Below are 25,062 nucleotides of genomic sequence, written 5' to 3' on the forward strand. Positions count from 1 at the left end.
TTTTTTTTTTTATCTCAGGCTTTACAGCCGGAGGAGAGATGTAGGGTCTTATAGATCCCATATTTCTCCATGAAGAGGGCATGAGAGCAATAATTCTAGCCCAAGACCTTATCTGTAACTCTAAACAGATAACCTTTAAAAAAAATTAAAGCATCGCCTATAGAGATTTTTAAGTACCGAAGTTTGGCGCCATTCCACAATTATAAAGCGAGATATGTGAGGTATCTATTTACTCAGGATAACATCATCTGTCATATTATACAATAAGATTGTGTTAATGTTACTTTAAATTTAAATTGCATTTGAAAAATTGCTGCTCAATACCGTGTGACATAAAAAGTTGCAATGGCAGCCATTTTATACCCTAGGGTCTCTGCTAAAATATATATATATCATGTTTGAGGGTTCTGAGTAATTTTCTAGCAAAAAAAAATAGATTTTCACATGTAGGAGAGGAGTGACAGAATTTGCGTGGTATGGAAGTGATTAAAGGGACAGTGATTGGGAAAATTAATGGGGTGGGCAACTACATGACAAATGAGGTTTAATGTAGAAAAATTTAAAATAATGCATTTGGGTGGCAAAAATATGAATGCAATCTATACACTGGGGGAGAACCTATGGGGGACTCTAGGATGGAAGGGTATTAACTTCCGAGATAAAATGATAATTCTCCTGCTCTACAAGACTCTGGTCCGGCCGCACCTAGAGTATGCTGTCCAGTTCTGGGCACCAGTCCTCAGGAAGGATGTACTGGAAATGGAGCACAAAGAAGGGCAACAAAGCTAATAAAGGGTCTGGAGAATATTAGTTGTGAGGAAAGGTTGCGAGCACTGAACTTATTCTCTCTGGAGAAGAGATGCTTGAGAGGGGATATAATTTCAATTTACAAAAACCGTACTGGTGATCCCACAATAGGGATAAACCTTTTTTGCGGAAGGAAGTTTAACAAGACATGTGGACTAAATTAAAATTAGAAGAAAAGAGGTTTAACCTTAAACTACGTAGAGCGGCAACAATGTAAAATTCCGCTCCGCAGGCGGTGGTCTAAGCGGGGGGGGGGGGCATCAATGGTTTCAAAAAACTATTAGGTAAGCACCTGAACGACCACAACATACAGGGATATACAAGGTAATACTGACATAATCTCACATATAGGTTGGACTTGGACTTGTGTCTTTTTTCGACTATGTAACTATGGGGTTTATTTACTAACGCTATAGAGTGCACAATAAGGCTCCATGCACACTGAAGCTGATAAACTATAGTTTATTGGCGTTTTGGCTTTTTTTTTTTTAAAGCCCATAAACTGAACTCTATGTTAGCCTATGTGCCCATGCACACATGGGCGTTTTTTTAGTGTTAATGAGCTTTGGAGTTTATTGGCTTCTTTCTGAACGCCCGAGTGCTGTTTTTTGGCGTGAAAAACGCAAAAATCCGAAAAATGCTCAAAAACGCAGACGCCAGCGTTTTTTAGCATTTTTTTTATCCATTAGAAAAAAGTAAAAAAAAAAAAAAGCTACACTGAAAAACGCTGATTAAAGCTATTGCAAAAAAACGTTGAAAGGCTCCCTGCAAAGCTACTGGCGTTTTTTTATAGCTTTTTTTTTAGCTTCAGTGTGCATGGAGCCTCAGGCTTACTTTTGCATAGAAACCAATCAGCTTCCAGGTTTTATTGCCATAGTTTAATTGAACAAGCTGAGGTTAGAAGATGATTGGCTACCATGCACGGCTGCACCAGATTCTGAGTGCACCATCTTTAGTAAATCAACCCCTATGTGACATTATTCATTACTGGATAACTTTGTGGAGGATTTACTTGAATCAACCTGCCTGGAAATAGGTGGTTATTGATGTGCAAGTTATTTTTTTTTCTCTGGCAATAATTTTTCATGTGTTTAATGTTTGTAAAGAAAAGATTGTAGACAAAAAAAAATAAATATATATATATATATATATATATATATATATATATATATATATATATATATCTCAGTTTGTTGAAACCAAAAATCAAAGATGTAATCAGCGCGACCAAATCAGCAAATCGTAAAACCAAATTTCTGCTCACACCATTAAAGTGATTTCACCTCACTTCAATACATAATTATATATCTCTTAATAGTGTGGCGCAATTCTTATTCTGATCAGAAATAAATAGGCAATATCTTATCACCCAACCAGGCTCTGGGTATTTTACAAGTAGTGATGCAGTGTAGCTCCACCCCTACTGATGACGTCCACATCCCTGGACGTATCGCTTATGGGGGCGGAGCCTGGAGCATGACATCCCGTTGGCCATCTCTCAATGAGTTTGTGAGCTGACGCATGCTATTTTAACTAGCACTGCTGAAGTGCTTTTTATGTAAGTGCAATATTTTATTCCATATGTTAAATGCGTTTCAACGAAGAGCACTAGATGTGGTGTGTTCAGCTCTAATTTTTATATATATTCCTGCCAGAGCGAAAGGTAACATTAAGCTAGAGGATACACAGAAGTTGGGCCATCAGACCTTCCACCCTGTTCCTCTTAAAGGGAAATACAGCGAGTTATGGCCTACTGGTAATGCAGGGGTCATATCAGTAAGGTGAGAGGCTAGAGTGGACTGGTGTTGAGTGGCACTACTCCTCTGTTGAAGCTTGATGTGGAAGAATATGCACTATTGTGTGGATTATTTCTGAGAATAAGCGACAAGAAAGCTGATCATATATGGACACTTAATAGATTGGAATTTTTTGGATTGATATATGTTTTCCTTGTATGTTTTTTGTCTGATTTATATATGGTAGGGTGATACAGTAAAATATTGCCTATTTATTTCTGATTAGAATAAGAATTGCGCTACACTATTATTTAGAGATATATCAGTTTATAGCTTATCTTCAGGTGCATAAAAGGCTTTACAAAATTGTCATAAAGGACAATTTAGGTTCAGACTAATGCAGCTGCATCATGATCAGATTTTCAGTACGATTGTGTAGTGCGTTTTTGAAGCTTTGTGCTTTTTTGTAGGAGGAGACTGAATTTCATACACAAACCTCACTAAAATGCATGTGCATGCATTTTTTACTGACACAGCATGACAGCATATACGTATGGGAAGGCTCCGCCTCCCTGCCTAATTCAGGACCGGTTATACTATAAAAGTAGGTCTCCTCCCTTTCTGCAGTATTCTCTTTTTTTTCCTCACTGCTACAGCCGGTTATGATACTGCTGAGAAGCAGGATTTATTCTTTTCCCTCACCTTGCCGGACACTTCTGGCCAAGTCGCACAGGTTCAAGCCTCTCCTGTGACGAAGCTCCTCACTGTACAGGCAGACACAAACACCTATATGGGGGAAACCTTACCCCCAGCAAGATCCAAGAAGATGGGGTGCAGCTATATGGCATAGGGAGAGCCATCTCTGCAAAACTTGAGCAAACAAAGGCCTGCCACTCACAAAATGGCGGAAGTACGACTTCCGGGTGAAGCAAAATGGCGACCGAGGCACCTCCGGTCACGTGGGACGCAGTGGGCGTCTCAGGAAGTAAGGGCTCACAACATAAATATCAAAAGCAACCTGTGTACAGTGTGCAAGCTCAAGGATAATGCACCAGCAGGAACTATCAAGTGACCTTGATCTGGGTAACGAGGCAATGACTTGGCTCTTTAACCATGTGATCGGCTGTGTCCAATCACAGCCGATCACATGTAAACAAGGAAGTGCCATTTTTCTGCTCTACTCACCTAACACTGACAGACTGTGAGTCGAGGAGAGTCGATCAGCGTCATCTCCTTGCAGCAGAGACTGTAGAGGTAATCGGGGCACTGATCATCAGTGCCCTGATGATCAATGTAGCCCAAGCAGTGCCCATCAGTGACACCAATTAGTGCCCATCGGTACCACCTATCAGTGCCCGTCAGTGCAGCATATTAGTGCCTCCTCATCATTGCCACCTAATCGGTGCACATCAGTGAAGGAGAAAAAATACTTATTTACTGACAGAAAAAAAAGATTTTTCTGAATTTTTGAAAAAAAAAAAAAAAAACAGCAGTGATTAAATACCAGCAAAAGAAAGCTCTATTTGTGGAAAGAAAATGAGAAAATTATCCAAATTAATTTTGGATACAGCATTGCAGGACTGTGCAATTGTCATTCAAATTGTCACAGCACTGTAAGTTGAAAACTGACCTGGGCAGGAAGGGGGTGAAAATGCCCAGTATTTAAATGGTTATGGTAGGTGATTCTTTCTGATCGCTTTAAGATTGTTTTTTTACTGCAATTGTCCTTTACTCAAAACCAAAGTTTATTGTGGAATTTCTCAAACTTTACCATGCAATTTTTTGTTTTTTTAACAGGCTGGAAATCTCCAATTATCAGTCATTAACAATTATTCTCGGTGGAATCTGGTGTTATATTTTTTGGGGGGGTGTTGGATCAAACTCTTTTTTTAAGCTAATTAGAGCCTCAGGCTCTAATCACGTGCTTCTAAAAAAAAAAAAAAAAAAACATTGGAATCCATGCATCCGGCACCCGAACTTGAACTTTTCAGTTGCTGTTCACATCTTGTAATCTTACATAAGGTATCCTTTTTAAAGCGGAGTTTCACCCAAAAGTGGAACTTCCGCTTAATCCACTCCTTGCCCTCTTACATGCCACATTTGGCATGTCATTTTTTTGGGGGGGGAGTGGGGCTTCCTGTCCCACTTCCTCCTTCCACCGAGGGGCTGCTAAGGCGAATAGTCATATCGCCTTTTGGCAGCCCCTCCCTGTAGGCGATCGCCTGGGACACGTGACAGGTCCCAGGCGATCGCCTGTCCAATCGGATGGCGCAGTGGGTGCCCAGCCATGAAGCTGAAAGCTGTCACGGCCAGGTGCCCACACATAGAATGAAGACGCCGGCCGGAGAGGAGAGGAGCGGAGCCCCAGCCGGCGCGTCGCTGGAACGTGGAGCAGGTGAGTGTATGTTTATTAAAAGCCAGCAGCTACACTTTTTGTAGCTGCTGACTTTTAATAAACATTAAAAATGACTGGAACACCCCTTTAAGTTCTATATCCTATAAATGCGTTCATTGACATGGATAGGAAGCAGCTTTTGTGCCCAAGCAAGTGTCTTGGAAAACCTTGCTAGTCAGGAAGTAGAAGAGCGTTTTGAAGGTGCCATGATCATATAAGTAAAGGGAAAAGCATATAAGCCCAAAGTTCTAGCCCGCGCGGCTTATCTTTATTAAAAAATCATACTGGATTTAATTTGTAAGGCTTCTTTTCTCTCTCTCTCTCTCTCTCTCTCTCTCTCTCTCTCTCTCTTTTTCCTGATATCTCTGTCTTTTTCTTTACTTTTCACTCTCTTTTTCTCTTGCCCTCTTTTTTTCAATCTCTCTTTTTTTTCCTTTCTTGCATTCTTTCTCTTGCCCTCTATTTTTCTGTCTCTTGTTTTTTTCCCTTTTTTTTGCATTTATTCTATCTTCCTTTATTTCTCTTTTACGCTCTCTCATATTCTCTGTGCATATGTGTGTGTGTGTGCACGCACACTGCATATTTTTTTTTTTTTTTATATTCTCTTTTATATACTTCTGACGCATAAATGTGTTCAAGGAAATGCCCCCCAATATCTATGCGAAAAACTAAAAGCTCACAACTCCAATCGCGTTCTGCAATCCACCAATCAAAATCTGCTCCAAATACCAAAAACCAGATACAAGTCCAAAGGAGAACGAAGATTTGCACTCCAGGGCCCCAGACTATGGAACGATTTACCAATCAGCATTCAGTTGGAGGAGAATCACTTGACCTTTAGGAGAAAGATCAAAACCCATCTCTTTTGAGTTAAAAGGAGAAATGGACAAACGAGCGCCCGAAGGCGATTTAGTTAGCATGTGCAGCGCTATATAAGTTTTTCACTCACTCACACTTCAGTACCATGCTTTGTCTGCATAAATGATATCACAGCTGATGGCATAGTACAGTTTTTTATTTGTCTTTGATTATATTGTCATACATCTGAAGAAGTATGCTTTAAACAAATAAAACAATATATCTGCAAAATGTTTTACATGCTGTGCAAATGATGGGGAAAAACACATATTTGTGTTTAAAATAAATCCTTCACTTGGCTGTAAGCTAGAGACATGCCAGTAGCTATGACAAATAGTGTCAGTCTGTCAGTGGGGAAAAAATCAATGCAAACAAAGCATATTTTGGCTTCATATTCACCATTGATAGAGGGGAGATTCTATATTCAGCTATTGGGTAATTGTGAGGATATTTGTAGCCTTGAACTGCTTTCTTCATTTTTAGCTTGATTAGAGCTGTTGATTCCCTTCTATACACATAACTTGTCAGATGGTGTTATTAATTGCATCATATTTCTTGGCATACAATATTCATTTTTGTCAAACTAATTACTGGTTAGATCAACAGACAGTGCGTGCACATGTTGCATGGTTTTGTGGTTATATCTTTTCATGTGACAACACTGAAGAAATGACACTTTGCTACAATGTAAAGTAGTGAGTGTACAGCTTGTATAACAGTGTGAATTTGCTGTCCCCTCAAAATAACTCAGCACACAGCCATAAATGTCCAAACCGCTGGCAACAAAAGTGAGTACACCCCTAAGTGAAAATGTTCAGATTGGGCCCAATTTGCCATTTTGCCTCCCCGGTTTCATGTGACTCGATAGTGTTACAAGGTCTCAGGTGTGAATGGGCAGCAGGTTTGTTAAATTTATCGCTCTCACTCTCTCATACTAGTCACTGGAAGTTCAACATGGCACCTCATGGCAAAGAACTCTCTGAGGATCTTAAAAAAAGAATTGTTGCTCTACATAAAGATGACCTAGGCTATAAGAAGATTGCCAAGACCCTGAAACTGAGCTGCAGCATGGTGGCCAAGACCACAGAGCAGTTTAGGACAGGTTCCACTCAGAACAGGCCTTGTCATGGTCGACCAAAGAAGTTGAGTGGTCGTGCTCAGCGTCATATCCAAAGGTTGTCTTTGGGAAATAGACAAATGAGTGCTGCCAGCATTGCTTCAGAGGTTGAAGGGGTGGGGGGGGGGGGTCAGCCTGTCAGTGCTCAGAAAATATGCTGTACATTACATCAAATTGGTCTGCATGGCTGTTGTCCCAGAAGGAAGCCTATTCTAAAGATGATGCACAAAAAAGCCCACAAACAGTTGGCTGAAACCAAGCTAAGGACATGGATTACTGGAACCATGTCCTGTGGTCTGATGAGACCAAGATAAACTTATTTGGTTCAGATGGTGTCAAGCATGTGTGGTGTAAACAAGGTGAGTACAAAGACAAGTGCGTCTTGTCTACAGTCAAGAGGTGGTTGGAGTGTCATGATCTGGGGCTGCATGAGTGCTGCTGGCACTGGGGAGCTACAGTTCATTGAGGGAACCATGAATGCCAACATATACTGTGACATACTGAAGCAGAGCATGAGCCCCTTCCTTTGGAGACTGGGCCCGCTGGGTATTATAACAACATAATGACCCCAAACACACCTCCAAGTTGACCATTGCCTTGCTAAAGAAGCTGAGGGTAAAGGTGATGGACTGGCCAAGCATGTCTCCAGACCTAAACCCTCTTGAGCATCTGTGGGGCATCCTCAAATGGAAGGTGGAGGAGTGCAAGGTCTCTAACATCAACCAGTATTGTCATGGAGGAGTGGAAGAGGACTCCTGTGAAGCTCTGGTGAACTCCATGCTCAAGAGGGTTAAGGCAGTGCTGGAAAATAATGGTGGCCACAAAAAATATTGACACTTTGGGCTCAATCTGAACATTTTCACTTAGGGGTGTACTCACTTTTGTTGCCAGCGGTTTAGACATGTATGGCTGTGTGCTGAGTTATTTTGAGGGGACAGCAAATTCACACTGTTATACAAGCTGTACACTCACTACTTTACATTGTAGCAAAGTATAATTTCTTCAGTGTTGCCACATGAAAAGATATAACAAAATATTTACAAAAATTTGAGGGGTGTACTCACTTTTGTGAAATACTGTGTATGTGATATATATATATATATATATATATATATATATATATATATATATATATATATATATATACATACAGTTGTGCTCATAAATATGCATACCCTGGCAGAATCTTGCCAATTTTTCAGAAAATATGAATGATACCACAAAAACTTTTCTTTCACTAGTAGTTAGTGATTGGCTGAAGCCATTTGTTATCAATCAACTGTGTTTACTCTTTTTACTCTTAATCATAATGACAATAGAAACTACCCAAAAGACCCTGACCAAAGTTTAGCAGAACTTTTAATGTTAAAAATAAATTTCTGTTGAACGCAGTAGCTAAACCCCCCTATTCCCATGGAGGGATGTTATTACCATTTTAGGAATAAATCCACTTTTAATCCTCCCAATATAGATAATAAATATATTGATGTATTCTGGAGTATTGTAAATGATTTTGATTTAAAGGTTAAGAGAGTACAGGACCCTATGTTTATTAAAAAAGGTATTCAGGCACTAGAACACAAAAACAAGGCGATAAAACCTGCTGATAAGGGAGGGAGATAGCGCTGATGACGAAAGCCTATTACAAGGAAGAAATGAAGAGATTACTAGAGGACAGGGAAATATATAATATACTAAGGAAGAATCCAGTTAGTGAATTTAAAAATAAGTTAGATGGAGTGCTGAACCCTCAAGGAGATCCATAGTTAATGGGGTTAACTCCCTGTCTGCACGTCTAGGACAATATATAGACAATCACAGTCCCAAAGGCATATTTAAAAAATACTAAACTTCTGTTACAGGTATTAGGTGATTTCTCGCATGTTGGCCCATGATTTTTAGTGACAGCCAGAGTAAGCTCACTGTACACTATTATAAGACATCAGGATGCTATGGAGTCAGTAAGGAGGGCATTAGACTCCTCTTATATTTCCAGGACACATAGATGTTATGTGTTCGAATGTTTGGGATATGATCTGCTGCATATTTATTTTTTGTAAAATGATCAGTATAATCATTGAGTTACTGACATCACTATGGTGGCAGGGTTTTCTCCCAGTGTGGCCAATATTTTTATGGCCCACTGGGAGGAAAATGCCATATTTAATAACAGACCAAGTCGATTGGTCTGTTATAAATGCTATATAGATGATCTGTTTATGATATGGCAGGGGATGGGAAGGAGTCTGATCTCAAGGCTTTCATGAACAGACTGGATCAGAATAATACGAATATTACATTATCATGGCATTATGTTTCTAATAAGGCTGTATTTTTGGAACTAAAAATTATGAGCGTCAATGGACGCTTAGTCACTAGGAATTATTTTAAGCCTACTGATCTTAATAGTATTATCCTCCTTAATAGCTATCAGCCTAAATTGTGGCTTTTTAACATTCCAAGAGGGCAATTTATTTGTCTCTGTAAGAATCATACAGAAGAAAGAGTTTTTACAACAATCTGAGATATTGGAAAAAAAGCCAGGGTTACAGTCAACAAAGGATCAGAAAATAAATAGAGGAGGAGACACACATAGATAGGGATAGCCTGATTAGAGATAAGGTTCCTGTAGATAAGAATGATAACAAGGAGGAAGAATTTAGGATTATTTTAGATTTTAATATTCACAGGCAAAAAATGTGAGGGTATTATCAGAAAATATTGGAATATCCTACAGAGACATATGATACTGGGTAAGGATTTACCCTCCCATCCTAAATGTGTATACAAAAAGGCACCTGCTGTTAGGAATATATTGGCCCCAGGGGTTTTAGATTCCCCTGAAGACAAGAATAACAGTACACTATTCACATTGTTGGTTGGCTTTTATGTCTGTGGTAAGTGTAAGGCCTGCAAGACCGCAAGGTTAATAATAAAAAGAAAAAAATATTTGTGGCATCAGCTACAGGTAAATCATATAAAATAAAGGATTTTTTTTTACCTGTTCAACTAAAGGGGTAGTGTACATGTTGGAATGCTCCTGTGGTATCATGTGATTTCACGGTATATTAAGATTTGGTGTTTTTTTTTTCTCTGCAGAGATGAAGAAGAACTCAGGAAATCACTTTCAGAACTTGCAGATCCAAACCCTAAATCCATAAAACGCATTAATAGTTGTGGGAAGCCATTCCTTGACTTTTCTCAAGATCCCAATATCACTACATACAAATATGGAGTACTTGTGCGAAAAATTCATGCAGATCCTGACTGCAAAAAAAGTAAGAATCAGTAATGTATGGCTTTCTTTCCTGTTCAGATCTACTGTTAAATATTTATGTCTGTTGGTAAGGATGGGATTTAATGAAACCTTGCAAATTCATGTTGCAATCCTAAGAAATTGTATCTGGTATCAGCAGACACATTTAGTAAGGCTGCATTCACACTTAAAGGGGTTGTAAAGGTTTGTTTTTTTTATTTTATAAATAGGTTCCTTTAAGCTAGTGCATTGTTGGTTCACTTACCTTTTCCTTTGATTTCCCTTCTAAATGTTTTTTTTTTGTCTGAATTTATCACTTCCTGTTCCTCCTCAGTAATCTTGCCCCCATCATCTGAGCTGTTCTGGCTGGGGGTTAGTCAAACATAGACAAACATTCCATGTTATTCATTAAAAACACAGTCTGAAAGATTCTGTTTGTGTGCCCCATTTTTGGAGTATATCATTATCCTAGAAAACTACTGTTGAAAAGGCTTCACCAACATGGGAAAGGGGAACAGGTAACACTGAGACCTAGAAGATTCAATCCTGCATCTCAAAAGGTCATCCTGGACAAAATAGCCAGAGCGAGCTAGTACATGGGGGCGGTCCAGCCTGTAGGACGAGATAAAAATTTTGTGTCTTCCAGTGAAGTTACTTAGCCAGTAGCTGGCTACAAAAATCCGGCAGACTTACAGAATCTTTCATGTTTTTAATGAATAACATGGAATGTCTATTACATCATCCGCCTGACTACACACGATACCTCTCATACCCCTGAGGAAGAAGATAATCATTCTCTGAAACGTGTCGGGTGGAGGAAATCGTTTTTTCATCTTCATCACCATGCACAGTTGATGTAACAATACTTGTACATACCATGTTGTACACTGTATAGTGTTTCTTTTATTGAGTGATGTAATAATAAAATGTGTTGGTTTTCTTTCTTTATCTGCAGTGGTGCAAAATCCTGTAACAAAAAAAAACATAAATGTACAAAAAAACTTGCATGTAAACACACAAAGTGCACTTAAGGGGTGTGCTTTTGTTCACCCTGAATAGTGCACTGGCCGGGCCCTGAGGCCCGGTAAGCAAAAATTGCCCCGGACTTAAGCCAAAAGGCCCAGTCCATGAGGCGCAATGCAAAAGGCAAAGCATAATTTTGTGTTGTGACCGTGACTCTACAGGCTCTAGCTATCTCTCATTCACATAGAATGCAGGAGGGTGGTTTCTACATTTGTAACCCCTTCTTAGGACAGTCAGTGTTGAAATATTGTTTACAGTTGATAATGAAGAACTGTAAACACAGTACAGACAGGATTAATTATATTAAACATTAAGTCCACGCCCCCTCCCAAACGTCAGGTATAGCATGTAGGATTTTTAATCACCTTACCAATTCTGACATTTCTCACATACATGTAAAAATCTGCTTTTATTTGCTAGAAAAGATCCCCCAAACATTAAATATTTTTTTTTAAAGCAGAGACCCTAGAAAATAAAATGATGGTTGTTGCAATTTTTTATGTTGCACAATATTTGCGCACCCATTTTTAAAAAGCAATTTTTTATGGAAGAATAATAAATTTTAATGAATTTTAGTGGACACAAACACTAATACCCAAAATGTAAGATGATGTTACACTGACTAAATAGCTAACTTGTCATGCTTTGAAATTGTGTACAGCTGTGGAATGCCAACAAACAATGGTACCTACAAATCTCTAATAAGCAATGCTTTAAAAGCCTCTACAGTTTACCAGTTTAGAGTTCCATAGGAGTTTTGGTGCTAGAATTATTGCTCTTGCTCTGACATTCACAGCGATACCTCACATGTGTGGAGTAATCACTGTTTTATGCGTGTGAGCACGGGGCACTTTACATTTTTTTTTTTTTTTTTTTAAATATGTACACTGTCCCTTTAATTTTGTTATCAACTTTATTATTGCTATCACAAGGAATGAACAGCATCCCTTATGATACAAAAAATAAGCATGACAGGTCCTCTTTATGGAGAGATCTTGGATATTAGACCCCAGATCTCTCATCTGCTCTGAAAGCATCTGATCAAACTGAGATTGGTTTAATCAAATGCTTTACGGTAACAGGAAGTGATGAAATGAAATAATTTGTGCCCCTGTGGCTAGACTGGCTGTCTACATCTGTTCTAAGCTTTTGGTCTCAGTAAAGTATATTACATTCATCACTTATGGGGTGCTTGGCTGGGGCCAGTACCACCTTCCAGGGAGCTGCATTTGCTACCTGTGTGATTCTAGAATAACAGGTCCTTTTAACCACTTGCTTACTGGGCACATAAACCCCCTTTGTTCCCAGGCGAAATTTCAGCTTCCGGCACTGCGCCGCTTTAACTGACAATTGCGCGGTCGTGCGACGTAGCTCCCAAACAAAATTGGCGTCCTTTTTTCCCCACAAATAGAGCTTTATTTTGGTGGTATTTGATCACCTCTGCGGTTTTTATTTTTTGCGCTATTTTTTACTTGTTGCTATAATAAATATCCCAATTTTTTTTTAAAAAAACTATTTTTTTTCTCAGTTAAGGCCGATACGTATTTTTCGAAGTATTTTTGTAAAAAAAAAAAAATCGCAATAAGCGACTGGTTTGCACAAAAGTTATAGTGCCTACGAAATGGGGGAAAGATTTATGTTTTGTTTTTTTTTACTAGTAATGGCGGCGATTTGCTATTTTTTTTGTCAGGGCTGCGATATTGAGATGGACGTATCGGACGCTTTTGACACAATTTTGGGACCATTGACATTTATACAGCGATCAGTGCTATAAAAATGCACTAATTACTGTATAAATGTGACTGGCAGTGAAGGGGTTAACACTAGGGGGTGAGGAAGGGGCTAAATGTATTCCCTACATAGTGTTCTTACTGTGTGGGGGGAGGGGGGTGACTGGGGGAGGTGACCGATGCTGTGTCCCTATGTAAAGGGACACAGATCGGTCTCCTCTCTCCCTGACAGCACGTGGAGCTCTGTGTTTACACACAGAGCTCCACGTCCTGCTGTGTTACCGGCTGTGTTCCCGATGATCGCGAGTGTCTGGCGGACATCGCGGCCGCCAGGCACTCACATTGGCTCCCGAGCGATGCGCCGGGCACGTTGTTTCCCCGCTGCGTGCCCCCAGCGGCGCACACAGGGAACAACAACAGCAGGACGTCTATGGTTGTCCACCCGGCACTTGAGAGCCGCGCTGTGGACGTCTTTCGACCATAGCGCGGATCTCAAGTGGTTAAAACATTTATTGCATAAAAAAAAAGTTTCAATTCAGATGCAAAAGATGGCAAAATAGAGTCTTTCTGATGTCAGTTGGTGTGATCACATTTGTATTGCACATAATGTAATATATGCCTCTGCCATACTGTATAGCTCAGTGATGTTTTTAAGATGCTTTTTGTTTTAAGTGATATATGATTGACTGAAAGCCTCCATTGTTTTTTTTGTGTTTTTTTTAAATACCTAAAACCACAAATAAATGATCTTTTGGGTATCAACAAGTCTCTTGTAATGTTTGCAGCCTCCATGTTGACTGCATAAACAGTGTAAAGATCTCAATTAGTTTTTTGGGCACTTAATATTTATATATTTTTTTTATAGCACCTAGAGGAAAGAGAGGATGGAAAACTTTCCATGGAATATTGAAGGGGATGATTTTGTATCTACAAAAGGTATTGTGCTTTCTGTTATATATATAATCAACATTTCCACAAAAATTCACTGGCATTTTTCACCATGTTTCCAGGACTAACATGTATGATCTTGAATATCCAGTTAGCCTATAGTGAGGGTTTAAAAGAATTCCAAAAGAACCCTACTAAAATACTGCAGAAATTAAGTGTTCGAGATAAGCATATCATTTTCAGAAACATGGCAATAATTTCTTAATGGCATCTCAAAAACCAATACAGCCACCACATCTAATGATTTGTAAGCTGCAATATATTACATTTCTGGTTTTGGGTTTAATCCTACTTTACGTGAAAGTATTTATCAGCATTGCTTTCTTAGAATATAAGAGGTTTAAATATAAGCAGTTTCAACATACTGTGTATCCACATATCCAAACAATGTTCTTCATTTTAAAATAGCAGTGGAGTGATTATTTTTTTAATGCTGAAGTTGACAACATAAGAATTTTTACCATAGCGCAGTTTTTTTTTTACCATATTCTTTTAAGTTGTTACCTCAAAATTGCCAAAAGCCTGTTGGAAACAATTTAAAGTTTTTGTTATACTTTTTTTTCTCTTGGTGGGTTACCAACTAAGGATTTTCAGTTTGTCAATAAATAACAGTTGAGCCATGTGGTACAGTTTATAAACAATGGTCTCCCCTCTTCCAATATACTGATGTTAATTTGTGCCAAGCTGGGCATTTTTTGCCATTAAGTAAGGAATGGCATCTGCCAGGGGATGCTTGCTAAATAAGACGAAAATAACTGTTGTTATGTAAAAAAAAAAAATCTATTAAGATTTATAAAATAATTTCTATATAAATAAGGAAGACATTCACGCCTTCAAGGCAGTCCAAAAGTGACATAGCGTTTTTGCAATCAAAATTTGCTGTAAATTTTTCTAAAACTGTAACTTCCAAAGCTGTGAAAAGGCTGTGAATATCACCAGATACTGTGACCCCCCACAATTAATAAGAGGTCAGAAGTTTCCACTTGCTCGATGTATCCTCTGTCCAGTAGATCTCTCCCTGTGCCACTGCGCCAGCAACCTGCTGTTTTCTCCGGGTAGTAAGAGGTAACAAGAGTCCCACAGAAGTCAGCTGGAAAACACACAAGGTGTCACCCGGTGACGAGCAGTCCAAAGGAAGACTATATCCGGCAATCAGGGTGGGCTCAGCTAATGTTCAGTGTTGCACTATGATGCTATAATAGAGAACACACGCAAAAGGGAGCCTTCCAGTGCCAGTGTAACAACTGCTACAGGAGACTTTGGTTCCTTTAGGCCCCTTACACCTTGTCTCCTGATCAAAATACGAGGGGTCTTCAAAAAGTTTATGCACTTTTATATTTTCATTGGAAACTATGAGGGCGGGAGGAGTAGTAATTAGTCGTGTCTGAGAGTGTCATGTGACTAGTCTGTGTGGCAAGCTTTGACCTTGCAGTTACTATAAGAGTTGTCACTTTGAGGTGAAGATGGCTGCAAAACGTACCTTAAAAAGTGCAGATTTTTCTAAGAACCCTCGTATTAATCATTTCTGTGGGGAGTTTGGTGTGGTGATGGAGGGGTTTGTCAAGTACACGATGATGTACTATTTACTTGTTTCTTCTCTTGAAGTGACCTTAACTTTCAAACTAAGATAAAATGGTAGCTGTGCATGTAGCTTCCAGGCATAAATCTGACATAGCATGACATCTATTTTCTGTGGTCTTTTGACAATTGGGTGCAGTAATACTGGTGCTCTCTGTATTTTAGGAGGAATATAAACCAGGAAAGCCTATTTCTGAAGAAGACTTAAAAAATGCAATCAGCATACATCATTCTTTGGCTACAAGAGCATCCGACTATAACAAAAGGCCAAATGTCTTCTACCTGCGAACAGCAGACTGGAGAGTATTCCTCTTTCAGGCTCAGTAAGTCCTAATATCACTTACAATAAACGTCGTATCTGTACTTCCCATCCATGTTTTCAGTATTTGGCTATGATATATTACTGTACTTTACCTAAGTGTGCAATCCACTTTACCTGGCTCCTTGCTATCTACTTCATTTTGGTATCTGTATGTTACATCTGTTAGTGGTTTAGATGTTTAGTATTGTATTAACTAATTCTTAACTACTTAACATAAGCTGTTCCTTTTGCAATGTTTTACTTGCAAATGTGCTGTGAAAGATGCATAGGGCTAGATTCACGTAGGGCGGCGTAAGTGTGGGTGGGCGTAGCGTATCGTATTTACGCTACGCCGCCGTAACTTAGAGAGGCAAGTGCTGTATTCACAAAGCACTTGCGTCCTAAGTTACGACGGCGTAGCGTAAATGTGCCGGCGTAAGCGCGCCTAATTCAAATTGTGAAGAGGTGGGCGTGTTTTATGTAAATAAAGCATGACCCCACGTAAATGACGTTTTGAACGAACGGCGTATGCGCCGTCCGTAGACGTATCCCAGTGCGCATGCGTCGGATATAATGCCTAAGATACGTCCAACACTGCCTATGACGTGAACGTAAGTTACGCACAGCCCTATTCGCGTACGACTTACGTAAACGACGGAAAATTCTACGCTGTCCCGGCGTCCATACTTAACATTGGCTACGCCTTATATAGCAGGGGTAACTTTACGCCGGAAAAAGCCTTACGTAAACGACGTAAAAAAATCCGCCGGGCGCACGTACGTTTCAGATTAATCGTATCTAGCTAATTTGCATATTCTACGCGGAAATCAACGGAAGCGCCACCTAGCGGCCAGCGTAAATATGCACCCTAGGATACGACAGCTTTGGAGACGTACGCCGGTCGTATCTTGGCAACATTTAAGCGTATCTCAATTTGAGCATACGCTTAAAGATACGACGGCGCGGATTCGGACTTACGACGGTGTATCTACTGATACGCTGTCGTAAGTCTTTCTGAATCTAGCCCATAGTTTTTTTTGACACTTTGGGGTTGATTTACTAAAACTGGTGCAGCTCTGAATAGAAACCAATCAGCTTCCAGGTTTTGTGTCGAAGCTTAATTGAACAAGCTTGGGTTAGAAACTGATTGGCTATCATGCACGGATGAACCAGATTTTGCACTCTCCAGTTTCAGTAAATTAACCCCATTGTAGACACATTCAACAACTTTATAGAAGGTTTATTTTGCCAAGTTTAGGCATAATCCATTCCACAGTCATTGTATGTGTTCTTTTATTACATAGAGAACAGAAAACAGTAGAGGCCCCCAAAGATGGCTCGAATTTTAGATGATTCCACCTGAATCCGGCCAAAATATGAGCAATGGGTGGCCCTAAAAGAGCCACCCAGATTCAACAAATAATTTACAAATTGTCTGAACAAGATTGGAAATTATATTCATCCTATCAAATGTAATCACTGTGTGGCAGTGCCAGCAGATGTAAATCATTCAGTAAAAAAATGTATATATGGCTGATGATGCAGGAGAATTTATGACAGCTTTATTTGATGAATGCTGTAAATGTTTTTTTTTCCCCCCTAGAAATACAGAACAGATGCATTCATGGATCACACGTATTAATGTGGTGGCAGCTATGTTTTCTGCTCCTCCATTCCCAGCTGCAATTGGATCTCATAAGAAATTCAGCCGACCACTTCTTCCAAGTGCCCTCACCCGCCTTTCCCAGGTATTTAATGTGCATGTTGAGGCAAAAAATATATATATATATATATATATATATATATATATATATATATATTTAGTACATTCCTGCAATGCATTCACATTTCCCCACATGTTATCCCATTAAAAACACCAAGTACAGAAGATGTCAAATTGTTGGTGTCAGCTCTGCCAACTTAATTTCTGATGGATTAAACTGACAGAGAGCAGGGGGGTACAGGCAGTACACCTGTAAGGGGCCCGGATGGCAACCCCCTCATTTTTTTTTTTTTTTTTTATAAAAAAAAATATATATTTTTTTAATATATTTTTATTTTTTATTAAAGGGACCATTTTTTTTAGAGGTCAGGGGTCCCCAGGGGCCTGGAGGGCCCCGGATGGCAACCCCCCTTTTTTTTATTTATTTTTTTAAAACATATATATTTTTTAATATATTTTTATTTTATTTTTTATTAAAGGGACAATTTTCTTTTTTTTATATAAATGTTTATTTTTTATTTTTGTTTATATATATTTTTTACTAAAGGGCCCAGAGGTCCCCAGGGCCCTGGATGGCAACCCCCCTTTTTTTTTTTATAAATGTTTATTTTATTTTATTTTTTATACTTTTTTTTATTTATTTTTTATTAAAGGGCCCAGAGGTTTATTTTTTTTATTATTTTTATTATTAAAGGGCCCATAGGTCCGGGATGGCAACCCCCCTTTTTTTGTAATTTATTTTTATAAAAAAAAATGGCTACCCCCCTTTTTAAAAAAAAATATATATATATATTTTTTATTTATTTTTTTCTTTTTATTAAAGGGCCCAGAGGTCCCCAGGGCCCAGGATGGCTACCCCCCTTTTTTTATATATATTTTTTTTATCGTACATCACGGGACACAGAGCAGCATAGCCATTACATATGGGTTATATAGTGTACCTTCAGGTGATGGACACTGGCACTCTCCGACAGGAAGTTCCCTCCCTATATAACCCCCACCCATAGTGGGAGTACCTCAGTTTTTTCGCCAGTGTCTTAGGTGTTGGTGCACGTTGAAGGTTGTGCCTGCAGTTTGTCCTTGGGACCAGGGCCAGCCGACCGGATCCGTCCAAGGTGCTTCATAGCCAAAGTGGACGGTACCCGGGCCCCAATTCGTGGATGGGGTTTTGCCTATAATGCCTCTCCTTGGAGGGCTGGACTCTGGGTTCCAGGACTGGGTTTTTTAACCTATGGATACCTGCTGCCAGTAGTGCTGTATAGGTCCAGGTGTGTGGTGTTCCTGACTTGGACCCCGGTCCCTGAAGGTCTATGACCATACCCACGGTGAAGGGGGAAGATTGGGCCTCTTGCATGAGCAATACCCTGCGGCGTGGAAAGGTAAGCGGGGGGCCTACGGAACTTGTTTTGTCAGTGGGCTCCCCACAGGGGACTCTGGGGGAAAGCCTTTTTTATGCCTCTGTGCATGGGCTAAAGAGAAACCACAAAGTCTGCATGACTGGATGGCTCAAACACCCAGGTATACTGTTCCTATGGCTGGGCTAATAGACTGCTGCTGCTACAAGGTGTTTTTGCTCCATGAAATGTAAAGGGGAGCATGTCAGGTTTAAAATACTTACTTCCTGATGTCTGTGTGTCTCCAGCAGCTCCCGGGCTCCTCTCCCCACATGGCTTCTGCTTCCTGCTTCCTGTAGAGCGGCGTCGGGAGCGCGTGCGCGCGCACTGTTATAGGCGCCGACGCTGCGTGGAGGGGGCGGGGGACGCCCAGGGAGTTCCCTCCCCTCTGTACATCAGAGGGAAAACTCTATTTAGCCTGTCAGTTTGCTGAAGGCTGTGAAGGGACACGGAGCAGCGATGCTGAGCTGAGCAGGATAGGTTTGCCTATGTTATGCTGACACAGTGACACCTAGTGGCCGTTTTTTTGTACACACCTTGCTAAAGAGCTGTTTAAGCTCATATTTTCTCTGTAAAGCCGGTGTACTAAGTAGCAGTCAGAGTACTTTTAGTATTTGGTACTCTCTTAGCCCAGCATTAAGGGAAGCAATATTAGGATATGATTAAGCCCTTGGGGCTCAATATTGCTATCTCTTGTTAGGTTTTGGGAAGTTTAGTTTCTGTCTAACATTACCCTAGCCTAATTTTCTTCCTCATTTATTTAAATGTGTGTTTTTCTCCAGCTATTACAGTTAGTTGTATATTAGCGGAGTATCTCAGATTTGTTTATTATGGCTCCTAAGGGTGCAGGGAACGCTAAAAATGCTAAAGGTGTTAAAAAGCCGAAGGGTTCCCCATCGGGCTCGGAGGATATTTCCCAGAATCCACCTGCCCCTACCTCCCCGGAGGATCCGGAGGTTGCTGCCCTGGGTGAGCCATCGGGGTTGCTAGGTGCTATGGCGGGCCCTATTCAACCAACTCCTTCCTATGTCACGGAAGAGATGTTAGCCTCCACCTTGGGTGGATTTGAAAAAAGGATGGCCGCTTTTATTACGGCCTCTTTATCCGGGAAGAAGCGGGCTAGGTCCCCGTCTCCTAGGTTTGAATCTCCTGAGGAAGATGTCCTTTCCACTGAGGAATTGGAAGATACAGGAGACTAGGCTGAGGATCACCTGGACCATTTAGGTTCTGAAGATTCTACTATAGAAGAACCTTTTTCAGCTTCTCACGCAGAAAAATTGTGGGTTCAGTCCTTAACGGATATGGTGCGGTCAGCTTTTAAAATGCCGTTGCCTCAGCCTCTGGCTTCCGCTGTGTCCTCATTGGGCTCCCTAAAAGCGCCCCAAGCCAACCTGGTGTTCCCAGTCCATCCTTTGTTAAAGGACCTGATATTTCAGGACTGGGTTAAGCCAGACAGGATTTTTTTGCCTCCTAAAAGGTTCGCAGTTATGTACCCTTTAGAGGAGGAGTTTGCGAAAAAATGGGCTGTCCCCACTGTTGACGCAGCCATATCATGTGTCAATAAAGCTTTAACGTGTCCAGTGGACAATATTCACATGTTCAAAGATCCTGTGGATAAAAGGCTTGAGACCTTACTGAAGGCATCCTTTGCCACAGCGGGGGCAGTGGTCCAGCCAGCTGTAGCTGCCATTGGCGTCTGCCAGGCTTTAAAGGACCAGGCCAAGCAGGCCCTAAAGGACCTCCCGGCTCAACAGGCTCAGGACTTAGCCGATCTACCTAGAGCTTTATGTTTCGCGGTAGACGCTATCAAGGATTCAATCCAACAGGCGTCCCGCCTATCCCTGTATTTGGTTCACATGAGAAGATTACTTTGGTTAAAGAACTGGTCTGCAGAAACCCCCTGCAAAAAACTCCTTACAGGATTCTCCTTTCAAGGAGAGAGATTGTTTGGAGAAGATCTTGACAAATATATTCAAAAGATCTCTAGTGGTAAAAGCACCCTCTTGCCGGTTAAGAAAAGGTTCCGAGGTCCCTCTTTTAAGCGTCCAACCTCTCCAGTTCCAGGGCCCTCATTCTCTAGGCAGTATCGACGGCCTCCTGGACGCGCAACTGCAAACAGGCCACAGGGGCAAGCTGCAGGGAACAAGAGACCGTGGAACCGTAAGCCGGTTAAGGCTGCCCCTAAGGCAGCCTTGTGAAGGGGCGCCCCCACTCTCTCGAGTGGGGGGAAGACTCCGGATGTTCTCGGAGTTGTGGGGGGCCCAAGTTACCGACCAATGGGTTCTGTCCTCAGTGACTCAGGGGTACAAGCTGGAGTTTCGGGAGTTCCCCCCTCCTCACTTTCAAACGTCAAGACTTCCAGGCGACCCTCAAAGACAGGCATCACTTCTGTCCGCCCTAGAGCGACTCCTATCTCAAGGAGTGATTATGGAAGTACCAGCAGGGGAGCAAGGGCAAGGGTTTTACTCAAACCTCTTCGTTGTCCCGAAGCCAAACGGCGACGTCAGGCCTATACTGGACCTAAAGTCATTAAACCGCTTTTTAAGAGTCCGGTCCTTTCGAATGGAGTCCATTCGTTCGGTGGTGGCCGCCCTCCAAGGAAAGGAGTTCTTGGCCTCCATCGATATAAAGGACGCATACCTGCACGTTCCGATTTTCCCAGGCCATTACAGGTATCTGCGTTTTGCCCTAAACTATCGGCATTATCAGTTCGTGGCTCTTCCGTTCGGACTAGCCACGGCCCCTCAGGTTTTTACGAAGATCCTGGCCCCCGTATTAGCCATCCTAAGGGAACAGGGCATTCTGATCATGGCCTACTTAGACGATCTTCTGGTAGTCGACCACTCAGCGGCCGGCTTAAATCTGGCAGTGTTGCTAGCAGTAAACTGCCTAGAGTCCCTGGGTTGGGTGCTAAACCGGGACAAATCGGCTTTACAGCCCACAAGAAGGTTGGAGTATCTAGGTCTGATTTTAGATACAAGACAACAACGGATCTTCCTGCCCCAGTCCAGAGTGGACTCGATAAGGGAGTTAATCCACATAGTCCTAAGCAGCACAAGGCCATCTATACGCCTCTGCATGCGCCTGTTGGGAAAGCTAGTGGCCACCTTCGAGGCAGTGCCCTATGCCCAGATCCATTCTCGGAGGCTACAGAGAGCAATTCTCACGGCCTGGGACAAAAGACTCCAGGCCTTGGATCTTCCCATTTCCCTTCCCTATGCGGTAAGGCAGAGTCTGTGTTGGTGGCTAGTCACAAAAAATCTTCTGAAAGGAAGATCGTTCAGTCCCCCCTCATGGAGGATAGTAACCACGGATGCCAGCCTATCAGGCTGGGGTGCAGTCCTAGACGATTTAACCCTACAGGGGAAATGGTCAAGGGCAGAATCAGCCCTACCCATAAATGTCTTAGAGATCCGAGCAGCTCGGTTGGCTCTTTTGGGCTGGACGGAGGTTCTGCAGGGCTCCCCAGTAAGGGTACAATCCGACAATGCCACTGCCGTAGCTTATATAAACCACCAGGGTGGCACCAGGAGTCAGGCAGCCCAAAGGGAGGTAGATCGGATCTTTTCATGGGCAGAAGCCCATGTCCCCTGCATCTCAGCTATCTTTATCCCCGGGGTGGACAATTGGCAAGCGGACTTCCTCAGCCGCCAACAGATGTCTCCAGGGGAGTGGTCCCTCCATCCCGAAGTGTTCCAGGTCATTTGCCGGAAGTGGGGTACTCCGGAGGTGGACGTTATGGCGTCCAGATTCAATGCCAAAGTAGCAAAGTTTGTCTCTCGAACGAGGGATCCATTGGCCTGCGGGACGGATGCCTTGGTGTGCCCTTGGCATCAGTTTGCGCTAATCTATGCCTTCCCTCCAATACGGATGCTACCCCGTCTTCTTCACAGAATTCAAAGGGAACGCAAGCCAGCGATTCTAGTGGCCCCAGCGTGGCCCCGAAGACCTTGGTACTCCTTGATAAAAAGGATGACCGTAGAGGAGCCTTGGGTCCTCCCTCTACGTCAGGACCTCCTCTCACAAGGGCCATTCTACCACCCTGCCTTACAGGCCCTAAATTTAACGGCCTGGCGGCTGAGTCCCTGATTCTCAGAAACAGAGGCCTTTCAGGGCAGGTCGTTTCCACCCTTATAAACGCAAGAAAACCAGTTTCCAGGTTAATATACTATAGGGTGTGGAAGGCCTATATTACCTGGTGTGAAACCAGGAAATGGGATCCCCGCAAATATACCATTGGGAGAATCCTGGAGTTTTTACAGTTGGGAGTGGAAAAAGGTTTGGCGGTCGGCACAATCAAGGGGCAGGTGTCTGCCTTGTCGGTCTTCTTCCAGAGACCTTTGGCTGCCCATTCCTTAATGAAATCCTTTTTGCAAGGTGTTATTCGGGTGAATCCCCCGATTAAAGCTCCCCTGTATCTTTGGGATCTAAATTTGGTTCTATCGGCCTTGCAAAGGCAGCCCTTTGAGCCCTTGTCCGCGATCCCTTTGGTCCTTTTGACTAGGAAACTAGTGTTTCTGGTGGCCATGGCATCCGCCAGAAGAGTGTCGGAGTTGGCAGCCTTGTCATGTAAGGCACCTTATTTATTACTGCATAAGGACAGGGTCGTTTTGCGGCCGCTTCCGTCCTTCCTGCCTAAGGTGGTATCGAATTTTCACCTTAATCAAGATGTGATTCTTCCATCATTTTTTCCAAAACCTTCTTATAAGGAAGAGAGGTTACTACATTCCTTGGATGTAGTTAGAGCTGTAAAGATTTACTTGGAAGCTACAGCCCAGATTCGTAAGACGGACGTCTTATTCATTCTGCCGGAAGGGCCCAAAAAGGGCCAGGCAGCGTCTAAGGCCACTATTTCTAAGTGGATTAGGCAGACAATTATACAGGCCTATGGCCTGAAGGGGAAGAGTCCACCCTTATCGGTTAAGGCTCATTCCACTAGAGCTATGAGTGCCTCTTGGGCAGCGTATCACCAGGTCTCTATGGCCCAGGTCTGCAGGGCAGCAACCTGGTCATCTGTCCACACATTTGCAAAATTTTATCAAATGGACGTTAGGAGGAACGCTGATTCAGCTTTTGGGCAGGCGGTACTACGGGCCGCAGTTTAATCTCCTCTTGTCCGGTGGCACCTCCTGTTTGGTTTTTTCTGGTTGTCTCCCTCCCCTCATGGAGCATTGCTTGGGGACATCCCATATGTAATGGCTATGCTGCTCTGTGTCCCGTGATGTACGATAAAGAAAAAGGGATTTTTATTAACAGCTTACCTGTAAAATCCTTTTCTTGTAGTACATCACGGGACACAGAGCTCCCACCCCTCTTATGGGGAATTTTGGGATGCATATTGCTTGCTACAAAACTGAGGTACTCCCACTATGGGTGGGGGTTATATAGGGAGGGAACTTCCTGTCGGAGAGTGCCAGTGTCCATCACCTGAAGGTACACTATATAACCCATATGTAATGGCTATGCTGCTCTGTGTCCCGTGATGTACTACAAGAAAAGGATTTTACAGGTAAGCTGTTAATAAAAATCCCTTTTTTCTTTATTTCGTAAAGGCCGTCCCCCTCCCCGCTTCTCAATTCGCGGCAGCACCCCCGCCAATTTCAGGCAACATGACCGCCCCCCCCGGTTCTCTGCTCCAGGGGGCCCATGCCTGAAGCTGTGTAAGGGGCCCCATGATTCCTGATGGCGGCCCTGACAGAGAGCATAGGAAGTTATCAGCTCACAATATTTCTGGCAATAACAACAGCTTTTGTACTTGTCAAACTGATTAAAATGTAAATTTAGCAGACCTAGCCTTAGCATGTAAAACAAGGAAGTAGAATTTTTAACCTACATGTTTACGCCTTTTCAAGCAGCCTTTTTCAGGCAGATCTATTAATACATGATTTTCTTGGAATGCTTTACAGCCAAGTAATGTCATAACTGTTCACCTTTATCGATTCAAATAAATACTAACAACAGTTATATTATGGCACACTATGGGTCCTATATAACACAGAAACAATATTCAACACAGATTTATCAGTGCTTGCAAAGCAGACTGGTGTTGTTGGAAAAATATTATTGAAAAGTTATTTAAAAGTTAAATTCTTGTTGTACATTGTAATATTGTGCAAAAACATGGTGACCTTTTTAATTAATTTGCAGTTATTTGGACAGTGCTATACAATAAGTAACCAATGCTAGGAGAAAGTGT

At 41.8% G+C, this 25,062-nt stretch overlaps 1 protein-coding gene across 1 annotated transcript in view; it reads left to right on the forward strand.

The window, feature by feature from the left end:
* Nucleotides 1-25,062, forward strand: part of PSD (pleckstrin and Sec7 domain containing) — a 371,343-nt gene that overhangs the window by 323,891 nt on the left and 22,390 nt on the right. The window contains exons 12-15 of the mRNA XM_040362362.1: nt 10,013-10,191; nt 13,788-13,858; nt 15,614-15,771; nt 17,353-17,497. Coding sequence (XP_040218296.1) covers nt 10,013-10,191; nt 13,788-13,858; nt 15,614-15,771; nt 17,353-17,497 — 553 coding nt within the window. The remainder of the gene's footprint in view (nt 1-10,012; nt 10,192-13,787; nt 13,859-15,613; nt 15,772-17,352; nt 17,498-25,062) is intronic.

Source organism: Rana temporaria, chromosome 8 (assembly GCF_905171775.1).
Source record: "Rana temporaria chromosome 8, aRanTem1.1, whole genome shotgun sequence".
NCBI classification, from domain to species: Eukaryota; Metazoa; Chordata; class Amphibia; order Anura; family Ranidae; genus Rana; species Rana temporaria.